This window comes from Loxodonta africana, chromosome 4 (assembly GCF_030014295.1).
Source record: "Loxodonta africana isolate mLoxAfr1 chromosome 4, mLoxAfr1.hap2, whole genome shotgun sequence".
NCBI lineage: Eukaryota > Metazoa > Chordata > Mammalia > Proboscidea > Elephantidae > Loxodonta > Loxodonta africana.
The window spans coordinates 143270534-143287359 of NC_087345.1; the positions used below are offsets into that span (position 1 = coordinate 143270534).

At 39.4% G+C, this 16826-nt stretch overlaps 1 protein-coding gene across 2 annotated transcripts in view; it reads right to left on the bottom strand.

Annotated features, from left to right (window-relative positions):
• LOC100660568 (prostaglandin-E(2) 9-reductase-like) overlaps nt 1-16163 on the bottom strand; it is an 89246-nt gene extending 73083 nt beyond the window's left edge. For both annotated transcript variants that reach the window (XM_003410603.3, XM_023548959.2), the window contains exon 1: nt 15810-16163. In XM_003410603.3, coding sequence (XP_003410651.2) covers nt 15810-15893 — 84 coding nt within the window. In that variant the 5' untranslated portion in view covers nt 15894-16163. The remainder of the gene's footprint in view (nt 1-15809) is intronic.
• Nucleotides 16164-16826: the final 663 nt, after the last annotated feature.

A 16826-nucleotide genomic window follows, 5' to 3' on the forward strand; every position in this document is an offset into this window, starting at 1 on the left:
CCTACAATATCCTGAGACCAGAAGAACTAGTTGGTGCCCGGCCACAATCGATGTCTGCCCTGTCAGGGAACACAACAGACAACTCCTGAGGGAGCAGGAGACCAGTGGGATGCAGACCCCAAATTCTCATTAAAAGACCACACCTAATGGTATGATTGCGACTAGAGGAATCCCAGAGACAATGCTCCCCAGAACTTCTGATGGCACAGGACAGGAACCATCCCCGAAGACAAATCATCAGGCATGAAAAGGACTGGTCAGTGGGGGGGAGGGAGATACTGATGAAGAGTGAGCTAATTAAATCAGGTGGACACAGGAGAGTGTGTTGGCAACTCTTGACTGGAGGGGGGATGGGAAGATAGAGGGAGAGGGAAGAAGGTAAAATTGGCACGAAACGAGAGACTGTAAGGGCTGACTCAATAGGGGGAGAGCAAGTGGGAGAAGGGAGTAAGATGTATGTAAACCTACATGTGACAGACTGATTGGAATGGTAAATGTTCACTTGAAGCTTAATAAAAATTTAAAAAAAAAAAAAAAAAGTCAAAGAGATATTAGATAAAAGATAAAAAAAAAATGGGCAAAAGATATGAACAGACACTTCAGTAAAGAAGACATTCAGGTAGCTAACAGATACATGAGGAAATGCTCACAAATTATTAGCCATTAGAGAAAGGCAGATCAAAACTACAATGAGATTTCATCTCACTCCAACACTGTTGGCATTAATCCAAAAAGCACAAAATTATAAATGTTGGACAGGCTGTGGAGAGATTGAACACTTATACACTGCTGGTGGGAATGTTAGATGGTACAACCACTTTGGAAATCGATTTGGTGCTTCCTTAAAAAGTTAGAAATAGAACTACCATAGGACCCAGCAATCGCACTCCTTGGAATATATCCTAGAGAAATAAGAGCCTTTACACGAACAGATATATGCAAACTCATGTTTACTGCAGCACTGTTTACAATAGCAAAAAGATGGAAGCAACCAAGGTGCCCATCAATGGATGAATGGATAAATAAATTATGGTATATTCACACAATAGAATACTATGCATCGAGAAAGAACAGTGATGAATCTGTGAAGCATTTCAAAACTCGGAGAAATCTGGAAGGCGTTATGCTGAATGAAATTAGACAGTTGTAAAAGGACAAATATTGTCTAAGACCACTACTATAAGAACTCAAGGAATGGTTTAAATAGAGAAGAAAATATTCTTTGATGGTTACGAGAGTGGTGAGGGAAAGAGGGTGGGATAAAGGTATTCACTAATTACAGAGTAGATAAGAACTATTTTAGGTGAAGGGAAAGACAACACATAATACAGGTGAGGTCAGCACAACCGGACTAAACCAAAAGCAAAGAAGCTTCCTGAACAAACTGAATGCTTCAAAGGCCAGCATACCAGGGGTGGGGGTTTGGGGACCATGGTTTCAGGGGACATCTAAGTCAATTGGCATAATAAAATCTGTTAAAAAAAACATTCTGCATCCCACTTTGGAGAGTGGTGTCTGGGGCCTTAAATGCTAGCAAGAGGCCATCTAAGACGCAGCAATTGGTCTCAACCCACCTGGAACAAAGGAGAATGAAGAACACCAAGGACACAAGGTAATTTCAAGCCCAAGAGACAAAAAGGGCCACATAAACCAGAGACTACATCAGCCTGATACCAGAAGAACTAGATGCTGCCTGCCTACAACCAGTGACTGCCCTGACAGGGAACACAACAGAGAACCCCTGAGGGAGCAGGAGAACAGTGGGATGCAGACCCCAAATTCTTGTAAAAAGACCAGACTTAATGGCCTGACTGAGACTAAAAGGGCCCCAGTGGTCATGGCCCCCAGACCTTCTGTTGGCCCAGGACAGGAACCATTCCCAAAGCCAACTCTTCAGACAGGGGTTGGACTGGACTATGGGTTGGAGAGAGATGCTGGTGTGGAGTGAGCTACTTGGATCAGGTGGACACTTGAGACTATGTTGGCATCTCCTGCCTGGAGGGGAGATGAGAGGGTAGAGGGGGTAGAAGCTGATGAAATGGACAATAAAAGAGAGAGTGGAGGGAGAGAGCAGACTGTGTCATTAGGGGGAGAGCAATTGGGAGTATGTAGCAAGGTGTATATAAGTTTTGTGTGAGAGACTGATCTGTTTTGTAAACTTTCACTTAAAGCAAAATTAAAATAAAAAAAACTGTAGAACAAATTTGAAAATGTAGAGGAAATGAAGAAATTTCTAGAAACACATTACCTACCCAAACAAAGACAAAGTGATGCTGAAAATCTGAACAGACCCATAACAAGATAAGTGATTGAAAAGGTAAGTAAAAAAAAAAAAAAAAACTTCCACCAAAAAAAATGCCCTGGCCCAGATTGCTTCACTGGAGAATTATACCAAACATTCAGAGAAGAGCTTACACCATACTTCTCAAACTATTTCAGAACATAGAAAAGGAATTGATACTTCCAAATTCATTTTATGAAGCCAACATAACTTTGATACCAAAACCAGGCAAAGATACCACAAAAAAGAAAATTACAGACCAATATCTCTCATGAATATACATGCAAAAATTCTCAACAAAATTCTAGCCAATAGAATTCAAGATCATATCAAAAAAATACTACACCATGACCAAGTAGGATTCATATCAGGTATGCAAGGATGGCTCAACATTAGAAAACCAATCAATGTAATCCATCAAATAAATAAAAAGAAAGAAAAGAATCACACGATCATCTTAATAGATGCAGAAAAGGTATTCAACAGAGTCCATCATCCATTTCTGGTAAAAACTCTCAATAAAATAGGTATAGAAGTAAAATTTCTGAACATAGTAAATGGCATCTATGCAAAACCAACGGATAATATCATTCTGAAAGAAGAGAGGCTAAAAACATCCCCCTTGAGAACAGGAACAAGGCAAGGATGCCCTTTACTACCACTCCTATTTAACACTGTGTTGGAAGTCCTAGCTAGAGCAATAAGGCAAGAAACAGAAATAAAGGGCATCCAAATTGGCATTGAAGAAGTTAAACTGTCCCTATTTGCAGATGATATGATACTATACATACAAAACCCAAAAGACTCCTTGAGAAAACTACTGGAACTAATAGTAAGATTCAGCAAATCAGCAGGATACAAGTTAAACATACAAAAATCAGTTGGATTCCTATACACCAATAAAGAGAAGGATGAAAAGGAAATCAGGAAAACCATACCATTTATAATAAAAGCCCCCCAAAATAAAATACTTGGGAATAAATCTAACCATGGATGTAATAGACCTATACAAAGAAATCGAGAAAACACTACTGCAAAAAATCAAAACAGATCTACATAAATGGAAAAACATACCATGCTCATGGAATGTAGACTCAACATTGTGAAAATGACAATCCTACCCAAAGCGATTTACAAACACAATGCAATCCCGATCCAAATACCAACATTCTTTAAAGAGATGGAAAAACTTATCATTAATTTTATATGGAAAGGGAAGAAGGCCCAAATAAGTAAAGCACTACTGAAGAAGAATAAAGTAGGAGGACTCTCACTACCTGATCTCAGAACCTACTATACAGCTACAGTAGTCAAAACAGCCTGGTACTGGTATGACAACAGATACATTGACCAATGGAACAGAATTGAGAACCCAGATGTAAATCCATCCACCTATGGTCACCTGATCTTCAACATGTGCCCAAAAAAAAAATTTTTTTTTTTTTTTTTTTTGTGCCCAAAGTCCATTAAATGGGGAAAAGACAGTCTTTTTAACAAATGATGCTGGACAAACTGGATGTCCATCTGCAAAAAAATGAAACAGGACCCATGCCTCACACCATATACAAAAACTAACTCAAAATGGATTAAAGACCTAAACATAAAGCCAAAAACTATGAAGTTCATACAGGAAAAAATAGGATCAACACTTGAGGCCCTAGTACACGGCATTAACATGATACAAACCACAACCAACAACAAAAAAGCTTCAGAGGATAAGCTACATCTTCTAAAAATTAAACACTTATGCTCATCAAAAGACTTCACCAAAAAAGTAAAAAGAGAACCTACAGACTGGAAAAAAATTTTTTTGACTGTTACAAATCAGGCAATGGTGTAATCTCTAAAATCCACAGTAAATCCAACACCTCTACAACAAAAAGACAAATAATCCAATAAAAAAAATGGGCAAAGGAAATGAACAGACACTTCACCAAAGAAGACATTCAAGCGGCCAACAGACACATGAGGAAATGCTGATGATCTGCAGCCGTCAGACAAAATGCAAATCGAAACCACAATGAGATACCATTTCACCCCTGCATTGCTGGCATGAATCAATAAAACAGTAAGTATTACATGTTGGAGAGGCTGTGGGGAGATCAGAACTCTTATGCACTGCTGGTGGGAATGAAAAATGATATAACCATTTTGGAAAATGATATGGTACTTCCTTAGAAAGCTAGGAAGAGAAATACAGTAGATCCAGCAATTCCACTCCTAGGAATATATCCTAGAGAAGTGAGTCATCACAAGGACAGACATAGGCACACCCATGTTCATTGCAGTGTTGTTCACAATAGCAAGAAGATGGAAACAGCCTAGATGCCCATCAACAGAAGAATGGGTAAACAAACTGCGGTATATATACTCAATGGAGTATTGCACAACCATAAAGAACAGTGATGAATCTGTGAAGCATTTCATAACATGGATGAATCTGGAGGACATTATGCTGAGTGAAATAAGTCAATTACAAAAGGACAAATCCTATATGAAACCACTACTCTAAATACTCATGAAAACGTTTACATACAAAAAGAATCAATCTTTGATGGTTATGAAGGAGAGGAAGGGTGGGGATGGAAAAACACTTAATAGACAAAAGATAAGTGGAGACTTTGGTAAAGGGTAATAAGTACACAATACCGGGGAAGCCAGCACAACCTGTACAAGGCAAGATCATGGAAGCTCCATAGACATATCCAAACTCCCTGAGGGACCAGTTGCTGGGATGAGGGCTATGGGGACCATGATCTCAAGGAATTTCTAGCTCAATTGGCATAATATAGTTTATAAAGAAAATGTTCTACATTCTGTTTTGATGAGTGGTGTCTAGGGTCTTAAAAGCCTGTGAGCAGCCATCTAGGATACTCCACTGGTCTTACCCTTTCCGGAGCAAGGAAGAGTGAACAAAATTAAAGATACAAGGGAAAGATTAGTCCAAAGGACTAATGGACCACACCTACCATGGCCTCCACCAGATTGAGTCCAGAACAACGAGATGGTGTCCGGCTACCACCACTAACCGCTCTGACAGGGGTCACAATAGAGGGTCCCAGACAGAGCTGGAGAAAAACGTAGAACAAAATTCTGACTAAAAAGAAAGACCAGACTTGCTGGCCTGACAGAGACTAAAGAAACCCTGAGAGTATGGCCCCCGGTCACTCTTTCAGCTCAGTAATGAGGTCACTCCTGAGGTTCAACTTGCAGCCGAATTGAACAGGCCCATGGAACAAAATGGAACAAAAGAAGAGTAAAGGGGCGCACCAGCCCTGGGGCAGGGACTGGAAGGCAGGATGAAATAGGAAAGCTGGTAATAAGAAACACAAGGTTGAGAAGGCAGAGTGCTGACATGTCATGGGTTTGTTAACCAGTGTCATAGAACAACGTGTGTACTAACTGATAGGAAACTAGTTTGTTCTGTAAACTTCATCTAAAATACAATAAAAACAAACAAACAAATAAATAAGATATTTTACCAAACGGATGCAGAACTGGAGTTGGTCACTCGACTATGCCATGAAATTTGGAAGACAGCTACTTGGCCAATCAAATGGAAGAGATCCATATTTGTGCCCATTCCAAAGAAAACTGGTCCAATAGAATGCAGAAATTATCTAACAATATCACATGCACATAAAAATTTGGCCGAAGATGATTAAAAAATGGTTGTACCAGGGAACTGCCAGATTTCAAGCCATATTCAGAAGAGAATGTGGAATATAGGGTATTATTGCTGATGTCAGAACTCTCTTGGCTGAATGTAGAGACAACCAGAAAGGTGTTTACCTGTATTGTATTGACTATGCAAAGGCATTTGACTGTGCGAATCATAACAAATTATGGATAACATTGCAAAGTCTGAGAATTCCAGAACAGTTGATTGTGCACATGAGGACTTTGTACTCAGATCAATAGGCAGTCATTCGAACAGAACAAGGGAATACCATATGGTTTAAAGTTAGGAAAGGTGTGTGTCAGGGCTGCATCGTTTCACCATGCTTGTTCAATCTGTACCCTGAGCAAGTAACCTGAGAAGCTGGAGTATATGAAGAAGACTGGGGCATCAGGATTGGCGGAAGACCCATTAACAACCTATATTATGCAGACGACACAACCTTGCTTGCTTAAAGTGAAGGGAACATAAAGTGCTTACTAATTAAATTCAAAGACCACAGACTTCAGTATGGATTACACCTCAACATAAAGAAAACAAAAATCCTCACAACTGGACCAGTAAGCAACATCATGATGAAAGAGAAAGTATTGAAGTTGTAAAGGATTTCATTTTCCTCGGATCCACAATCAACACCCATGGAAGCAGCAGTCAAGATATCAAACAACATATAGCAGTGGGCATAGGTGCTGCAAGAGACCTCTTTACAGTGTTGAAAGCAAAGATGTCACTTTAAGGATTAAGGTGCACCTGACTCAAGCCATGGTGTTTTCATCACCTCATATGCACATGACACCTGGGCAATGAATAAGGAAGACGGAAGAAGAATTGAAGCTTTTGGATTATGGCGTTGGTGAAGAATATTGAATATACTATGGACTGCCAGAAGAACGAACAAATCTATCTTGAAAGAAGTACAGCCAGAATGTGCATTAGAAGCAAGGATGGCAAGACTATGTTTCACATACTTGGAACATGTTATCAGAAGGGACCACTCCTTGGATAAGAACATCACGCTTCCTAAAGTAGAGGGTAGCAAAAAAGAGAGGAAGACCCTCACGGAGATGCGTCTACACAGTACAAACAATGGGCTCAAACATAACAATGATTGTGAGGATGGGGCACCACTGGACAGTGTTATATTCTGCTGTACATAGGGTAGCTCTGGGTTGGAAACGGCTTGATGGCACCTAACAACAACAACAGTGCTGTTGGAACAAAAAAATACCACAAGTGGGTGGCTTCAAAGAAAAACAAAAAAAATTTTTGTTACTATTCTGGGGGTTAAACGTTCAAATGAGAGTTTCAGCCATGTCAGTTCTTTCTCTAGGCCTCCCTGCTAGTTTCCTGTGTCTGCACGGGATCCTTGGTGTTCCTTTGCTTGTACAGTCTTCCTCACATGTCTTCTCCCTGTGTGTGTCTCTATGTCTATTCGGTTTTTTGTTGTTGTTTGTTTGCTTTTATTCTTTAGGGAGAAAACATGTATAATGGAGTTACCTATATATCTATTATTATTAGGATTTTTTTCTCCATTTGTATCTTTTTAATTTTTGTATGATTTATCTTGTTATTATTTCATATATACAGCAAAACATACACCTATCCAACACTTTCTACGTGTAAAATTCAGTGACATTGATTACATTCTTGGAGTTGTGCAACCATTCTCTCTCTCCTTTCCTGAGTTGTTCCTGCCCCATTAACATAAACTCATTTCCCTTTTATGAGTCTTATCTTTCAATTTTCTGTTGTCAGTTTGATCCCATATGCATAGATCTTGGAAGAGCATAATGCTCAAGGCAGACATTCTTTACTAGTAAAGCTAAACTGTTGTTTAGTTTTAAGAAGACTTCAAGGGATATTTTTGTTTTAAGGTTTAATATTGCCAGGGCAATAGTTTCAGGTTTTCATCCAGCCTCCATGGCTCCATAAGGACCGTATTCCATGAGAATTTGAATTGTATTCTGCATATCCCCACCCCCTTTTTGATCAGGATTTTTCCACAGAAGTTTTGATCAAAATGTTCGGTAATGATAACCAAGCACCATCCAGTTCTTCTGGCCTCATGGCAAAGGAGGTAGTTGTTCACGGAGGCAGTTAGCAAAGACATTTTATTTCTTCCTTCTGTTTGAGAATCCTTCCTCTGTTTCTCCAGACACATAGAGACCAATTGTTGTGCCTTGGATGGCCACCAGCAAGCTTTTAAGGTCTCAAGCACTATGAAATGAACTAGGCGGTGGAACAGAACCCCTAAACACGTTATTAGGACAATTAACTGTGATGTTACATGAAACCATGGCCTAAAACCTCCAAATGGAGGAATCAAATTCCATAAGATGTATGGCTGTACATAGCAGCCTCAGCAGCTGTTTTTTGTTTTTTCTGTCATCCTTGTAAATATATCTATCCAAAACTTCTTGTAGGTGTTCAACTTATTGATAGCAATTAATCAGCTGTGCAAACCTACCCTTAAGCAATGTGATTTTAGCATCACCTTAAACCAAAACTCAGAGCTACATATGCAATAACTGCATTTTCCCCTCCCACCGTCCCCTAATAATCGCTAATAAACTTGGGTATCTATATGTTTGTCTGTTCTTGCCGTTTTATACGTGAGGTCTGTTAGTTTTTTGAGGAACTGCCACCCTGTTTCCCAGAATGGCTGTACCATTTTGCACTTCCACCAGCAATGGTTAAGGATTCCAATTTCCTCCCATCATGTCTAACATTTTTTATTTTCTGTCTTGTTAATTTTAGTAATCCAGGGGGAGTTCAATGGTACCTCATTGTGGTTTTGATTTGCACCTGACTGATAGCTAATGAAATTGAGCACCTTTTTGTGTATTTGGTGGTCATTTGAATGTCCTCTTCAGTGAAGTATCTATTCCAACCCTTTGTCTATTTTATGATTGGGTTATATGTATTTTTTTGTACTTAAGTTTTTGAAGTTTTATATATATTTTGCTTATTAGATTCTTATTGGATGTATGGTTTTTCAAAGATATACTGTCATTCAATATCTTGTGTTTTCACTTTTTTTGTCAAGTCTTTTGATGAACAAAAGTTAATTTTTACAAGGTTCCACTTAATTCATTTTTTTTCTTTTTTTTTGTCTTTTGCTCTTTGTGTTTTTTGTTATTATAGTAGATAATTCATTTTTAAAAGCTAGGCCCAATCATCTTGCCCCTGCATGCTCTTCTAATAATTTTATGTTTAAGTTCACACGTTCAGGTCCTTAATCCATTTTGAACTTCTTTGTGTATGGTGTGAGTCATGGATCCTGTTTTATTTTATTGTATGTGAAAATCCAATTTTCCCAACACCATTTTTGAAGAGACTCTATTTTCCCATCAAATAAATTCAACACTCTGTCAAAATCATTTGACCACAGATGTGTAGGCTTATATTTGAGCTCTCAATTCTATTTCATTGGCCTATGTGCCTATTGCTTACCAGTACCAGGCTGTTTTGATTACTGTAGCTGTAAATTATGTTTTAAAATCAGGAAGAGTGAGTCCTCCTCTGCTGTATTTCTCTCCAACATTGCTTTAGCTGTTTGACACCTTACCATTTGATATAAAGTTGAAGATTGGTGTTCCCATTTCTGTAAAAAAGGCTGACGGAATTTTGATTGGGATTGAGTTGAATCTGTAGATCCCTTTGAGCAGTACTAACATCTGAACAACTGTAAATCTTCCAATCCTTGAAAATGGAAAATCTTTCCATTTATTTAAGTCTTCTTTAATCTATCCCAGCAGTGCTTTATAATTGTCGTTGTATAAGTCCTTCATATCTCTGGCTACGTTTATTCCTAAATATGTTATTCTCTTAGATGCTATTGTGAGTGGACTCATTTCTTTAATTTCATTTTCAGATTTCTCGTTACTGCTGTCTAGAAACCCAACTAGTTTTGGTTTGTTGACCTTGTACCCTCCAGCTTTACCAAATTCCTCCATTGTTGTCGTTGTCAGATGCCGTCGAGTTGGTTCCAACTTCTAGTGACCCTATGCACAACAGAACAAAACACTGCTTGGTCCTGCACCATCCTCACAATTCTTGCTATGCTTGAGCCCATCATTGTAGCCACTGAGTCAGTCCATCTCATTGAGGGTCTTCCTCTTTTTCACTGACCACCTACTTTACTAAGCATGATGCCTTTCTCCAGAGCCTGATCCCTTCTGATAACGTGTCCAAAGTATGTGAGACAAAGTCTAGCTGTACTTGCTTCTAAGGAGCATTCTGGTTGTACTCCTTTCAAGACAAATTTGCTCATTCTTTGGCAGTACATGGTATATTCAATATTCTTAGCCAACACCACAATTCAAAAGCATCAGTTCTTCTTTGGTCTTTCTTACGCATTGTCCAGCTTTCCCATGGATATGAGGCATTGAAAACACTAAGGCACGCCTTAGTCCTCAAAGTAACATCTTTGCTTTTCGACAGTTTAAAGAAGTCCTTTGCAATCGATTTGTCCAATACAATGCATCCTTTGATTTCTTTCTTTTTTTTATTGTGCTTTCAGCAAGTTTACTAATGAAGTCAGTCTCTCATACAAAAACTTCTACACACATTGCTAAGCACCCCTAGCTGCTCTCCCCCTAAAGTGAAAGAACACTCCCCCACTCTACCCTGTATTCCCCACGTCATTCATACAGCTCCTGTCCCACTCTGCCTTCTCATCTCACCTCCAGGCAAGAGCTGCCCACATAGTCTTACGTGTCTACTTGACCCAAGAAGCTCACTCTTCACCAGTATCATTTTCTGTCTTATAAGTCCAGTCCAATCCCTCTCTGAAGAGTTGGTTTCGGAAAAGATTCCAGTCTTGGGCTAACAGAGGGTCTGGGGGCCATGACTCCTGGGATCCCTCCAGTCTCAGTCAGACCATTAAGTTGGTGTTTTTACAAGAATTTGAGCTCTGCATCCCACTGTCCTCCTGCTCCATCAGGAATTCTCTGTTGTGTTTCCTATCAGGGTAGTCATTGGTGGTAGCAGTGCACCACCTAGAACTTCCAGAACAAGGATGATGGAGTCTATGGTGTATGTGGCCCTTTCTGTCTTTTGGGATCATATTTATCTTGTGTCTTTTGTGTTCTTCATTCTCCTTTGCTCCAGCTGGGTTGCAACTTACTGATGCTTCTTAGATGGCCACTTACTAGCGCCAAAGACCTTAGATGCCACTCAGCAAAGTGGGATGCATAAAAAAAAAAAAAGTGGGATGCATAACGTTTCCTTAATGCATTTTGTTATGCCAATTGACCTAGATGTCCCCTGAAACCATGTTTCCCAGACCCCTGTCCCTGCTACTCTGGCCTTCAATGTGTTCAGTTGTATTTAGGGAACTTCTTTGCTTTTGGTTTATTCCAGTTTTGCTGAACTCCCCTGTGTTGTGTGTTGTCTTTTCCTTTACCTAAAATAGTTCTTGTCTACTATCTAATTAATGAATACACCCCTTCTTCAACCTTGTTTGCTGAAAGTGAAGAGGACTTGAAGCACTTACTAATGAAGATCAAAGACCAGAGCCTTCAGTACAGCTTGCACCTCAACATAAAGGAAAGGAAAATCCTCACAACTGGACCAATGAGCAACATCATGATAAACAGAGAAAAGATTGAAGTTGTCAAGGACTTTATTTTACTTGGATCCACAATCTACAGCCATGGAAGCAGCAGCCAAGAAATCAAAAGATGCGTTGCATTGGGCAAATCTGCTGCAAAAGACCTCTTTAAAGTGTTGAAGAGCAAAGATGTCACCTTGAAGACTAAGGTGCACCTGACCCAAGCCATGGTATTTTCAATTGCATCATATGCATATGAAAGTTGGACAATAAATAAGGAAGACCGAAGAATTGATGCCTTTGAATTGTGGTATTGCCGAAGAATATCGAATATACCATGGACTACCAAAAGAACGAACAAATCTGTCTCAGAAGAAGTACAACCAGAATGCTCTTTAGAAGCAAGGATGACGAGACTGCGTCTTACATACTTTGGACATATTGTCAGAAGGGATCAGCCCCTGGAGAAGAACATCATGCTTGGCAGAGTACAGGGTCAGTGGAAAAGAGGAAGACCCTCAATGAGGTGAATTGACACAGTGGCTGCAACAATGAGCTCAAGCATAACAATGATTGTAAGGATGGCTTAGGACAGGGCAGTGTTTCATTCTGTTGTGCATAGGGTCGCTATGAGTCGGAACCGACTCGACGACACCTAACAACAACAACAACCTCTTCCTCCCTCCCCACCCATGTAACCATCAAAGGATATTTTCCTTTGTGCTTAAACTTTTTCTTGAGTTCTTGTAATAGTGGTCTCATACAATATTTTTCCTTTTGCAACTGACTAATTTCACTCAGCATAATGCCTTCCAGATTCCTCTATGTTATGCAGTGCTTCAGGGATTCATCATTGTTCAGAATCATTGTGTAGTATTCCATTATGTAAATATACTATAATTTATTTATCCATTCATCCGTTGATGGGTAACTTGGTTGCTTCCAACTTTTTGCTATTGCAAACACTGCTGCAATGAACATGGGTGTGCATATATCTGTTCATGTAAAGGCTCTTATTTCTCTAGGATATATTCCAAGGAGTGAGATTGTTGGATCCTATGGTAGTTCTATTTCTAGCTTTTTAAGGAAGCCCCAGATTGATTTCCAAAGTGATTGTACCATTTTACATCCCCACCTGCAGTGTATAAGTGTTCCAGTCTCTCCACATCGTCTGCAACACCTATTATTTTGTGCTTTTTGGATTAATGCCAGCTTTGTTGGGGTGAGATGGTATCTCATTTTAGTTTTAATTTGCATCTCTCCAATTGACTCGACAGCACCGGGTACTGGGTTTTAATGGCTAATAATCGTAAACATTTCCTCATGTATCTGTTAGCTGCCTGAATATCTTCTTAGGTGAAGTGCCTGTTCATATCCTTTGCCCATTTTTTAATTGGGTCATTTGTCTTTTTGTTGTTGAGTTTTTGCAGTATTATGTAGATTTTGGAGATCAGATGCTGATCGGATTTGTTATAGCCAAAAACTTTTTCCCAGTCTGTAGGTAGTCTTTTTACTCTTTTGTTGAAGTCTTTGGATGATCGTGTTTGATTTTTAGGAGCTCCCAGTTATCTAGTTTCTCTTCTCGTGTTTGGGCATTGTTAGTAATATTTTGTATACTGTTTATACCATGTATTAGGGCTCCTAGATTTTCCTATTCTTTTCCTCCATGATCTTTATTGTTTTAGATTTTATATGTAGGTTTTGATCCATTTTGAGTTAGTTTTTGTGCATGGTGTGAGCTATGGATCTTGTTTAATTTTTTTACAGAAGGATATCCAGTTATGCCAGCACCATTTGTTAAAGGGACTGTCTTTTCCCCATTTAACAGACTTTGAGCTTTTGTCAAATATCAGCTGCTCGTATGTGGATGGATTTATGTCTGGATTCTCGATTCTGTCCCATTGGTCTATGTATCTACCGTTGTGTCAGTACTATGCTGTTTTGACTACTGTGGCAGTATAATACATTCTGAAATCAGGTAGTGTGAGGCCTCCCACTTTTTTCTTGTTTTTCAGTACTGCTTTAATTATCAAAAAAATCTTCCCCTTCCAAATGAAGTTGGTGATTTGTTTCTCCAACTCATTTAAAAAAGTTATTTGATGGTTACAACGGTGAGGAGAGTGGAGGAAAATTCACTAACTAGATGGTAGACAAGAACCATGTTCTGTGAAGGGAAATACAGGGGAAGTCAGCACAACTGGACCAAAGCAAAAGCTAAGAAGTTTCCTGAACACATCTAAACACTTTGAGAGACTAAGTAGCTGGGGCTGGGGCCTGGGGCTGTAGTTTTTGGGGGCATGTAGGTCAACTGGCATAACAAAGTTTATTAAGAAAATATTCTGCATCCCACTTTGGTGAGTTTCCTCTGGGGTCTTAAAAGCTTGCGAGTGGCCATCTAAGATGCATCAATTGGTCCCATCCCACTTGGAGCAAAGGAGAATGAACACCAAAGACACAAGAAAAATATTAGCCTATGAGACTAAAGAACCACATAAACTAGCCTGAGACCAGAAGAACTAGATGGGGCCCAGTTACCACCAGTGAATGCCCTGGCAGGAAACACAACAGAGAGCCATGGACGGAGCTGGAAAAAAGTGCAGAGCAAAGCTCAAATTCACATAAAAAGACCAGACGTAATTTTCTGACAGAAGCTGGAAGAACTCCCAAAGCTATGGCCCCCAGATGCTCTTTTAACCCAGCACTGAAACCATTCCTGAAACCCATTTCTCAGACAAAGGTTAGACAGGACTATAACAAAAAATAATACACATGAGGAGTGTGCTTCTTAGTTCAATCAGATACACAAGACCACATGGGTGGCTCCTGTCTGGAGGCTGGTTGAGAAGGCAGAAAGGGACAGTAACTAATTGAATGGGGAACCTGGGGTGGAAAGGGGGAGTATGCTGTCACATTGTGGGGATTGAGACTAATGTCACAAAACAATATGTGCATAAATTTTTGTATGAGAAATTAACATAAGTTATAAGCTTTCACCTAAAACACACACACACAAAAAGTGCATAGTCTAGGATATAGATCCATAGATAGGAAAGAAACTGTAGACTTAAGGGATTAGTAAAGTAGGTGTCTGGGCTGATAATCAAGGCCAATTAAATTAGAGAAGATGTGATAATAGTGGAATGTAAACTCACTGGTTTGTCTACTAAAAGCTGAACACCAATATTAGAGTGCTTTTGATAAAGGACAAAAAGAAAAATGAAAAAAAAAATACTTTTCATGTCTTTTTAAGTATTTAGGAAGCTTTGTTTCTCAACCTAATCACCGGGAACTACAGACCCAGTCCTTGCTGCCCTCTGAGGGCCCCCAGCCACGCTCCTTCCTTAGGTATAACTGCAGGAGGAAGTTACCAAGTCTGAAGCCTCAGGGCTGTCCTTGCACCTTCCCTCTCCCTCATCTTCCTTTGCACTACTGAGTAGTCAATACCTGTCACTTATCCTTCATAATGTCTTTTGAATATTTCCTTCTATATTACAGATGAGAAAAGAGAGACACAAAAGTTCAGTCAGTAGTCCCTTGTCACACAGCTAAGTGGTCTGAAAGACAAATTTGGAATGCAAACTATCTGGTTTCTAGTCTAGTGACTTGTCCCCTTTGCTCTTTCTCCTATGAGGGGACAAACTCTACCTATTTGTTTCAAATCTAATGTGCTTTAACAAGGACCAGGAATTGAAGAGTTGGTCTTTTAGGACTGTACCATTTCCCCTAAAAAGGTGTCATCTTTCCTTCCAGGATGAGTTTCCCAGCAGTGAGAGACATATGAAGGAAAGTAGGCTCAGTCCAGGCACACAATTTGTTGCCCGGTGCTCAGCACCAAAACTCAAATTATCCCCCACAACTCATCATGCACCTTCATTTCCAGGACCTTTTACCTGGAATATTACTGTGCCTTATGTCTCCTTGGTAGGAGGAAAGATTTCTTGGTTTATAGAACTCTACACAGAAACCCCTCCCATTGCAATCAGTCTCAGTGCAAGGCAGCTGGCAGGTAGTGCTCTTGATCACTAGGTTTATCTCTTCTGATAAACTGTGACATCTATGGAAAAACCAATGCCCAGAATAACCTGTAGATGAGCACACATCAGACCCAGAAGCACTGAGTGAAGCCTGTCTACCTTCTACTTTATCCATGGAATAGCTGTAGCCTGGTGGAACTGAGACCTCAGTGAATCCCCCAGAGTCACTCAGGAACTGGGAATGTGACAACTCAGGTCAGCTCCCACTTATCCTGGGGCTGTTTTCATTTGAATTTTCAACTCCAAGACCACTATCCTTACCTCTGCTGATGCATAGGTGCCAAATCCCAGGACAGGAATGAAGTGACCATCACTTAGTTTCACACGTTGATGTTTGAGATCCATCTTCTGTCACTGTCCTGACTAAGTGGAACCTGTTTTCTTTAGTCTGCTTTCCCAGAGAGAGGAGCAACAGGAACGCAACACTCCAATTTCCCTGGTCAATTGTTACTTAAAGGTTATGTAGGAGGGGCCAAGATTAAAGAAGTATTCCAAGGAGTGAGTCAGAATTGACTCCATGGCAATGGGTTTTTCTTTTTTTTTTTTCATGTTTTGGAGTAGAAATAGAATTGCCCTTGCGTGACTAATTGCCTTTTTTTAAAGAGAATTCTTAATTGTTCCATAATGATAAATTCTTAGTTATTCTATAACAATTAATATCTTGGGTTTGTAAGTTTTCTCTTCAGATCTACCACACATTATCCTAAATTATTAGAAGGTATTTGCTGAGTAAGTAGAAACCTCCATATGCTAACTCTCGCTTATTTTTTGCTGATAGTGATGCCCCTTCGTGATGGTGCACCATTGGAAACATTAAAATATCTTAGACCACACACACACACACACACATGCAATTTAAACAAATGAGTCATGAGCTATTTTTAAAACGTTGAGTTTCAATAATCAAAAGCAGAAATTAAAAGAAAAATTATCATTTTAATTTTCCCATCTACAAAGTTATATTTGTTTCTGCTTCCTTTGTTCTGCAATAAGAATATCCTGACTTCACAAGGCTTCGACTGAAAAAGACAGTCTGGCATGGTGCTTTCTGAATTATAAATAATTAACATCATTTTGCTTCCAGGAGAATGAGTGATTAACATAATTTTGCAATATGCAGCCAGAGCTCTAGAGTGGCTTTCTATCTTTTACCCAGTGTCATAGGTTCTAGAAAAGTATCACAGAGTAGTCAAAAATGTTATATAGAACTATACATATTGTATGGAACTTATGATCTTGCTCTGCAGTGTTTACAAAAGAAAAAAAACTGGAATCGTC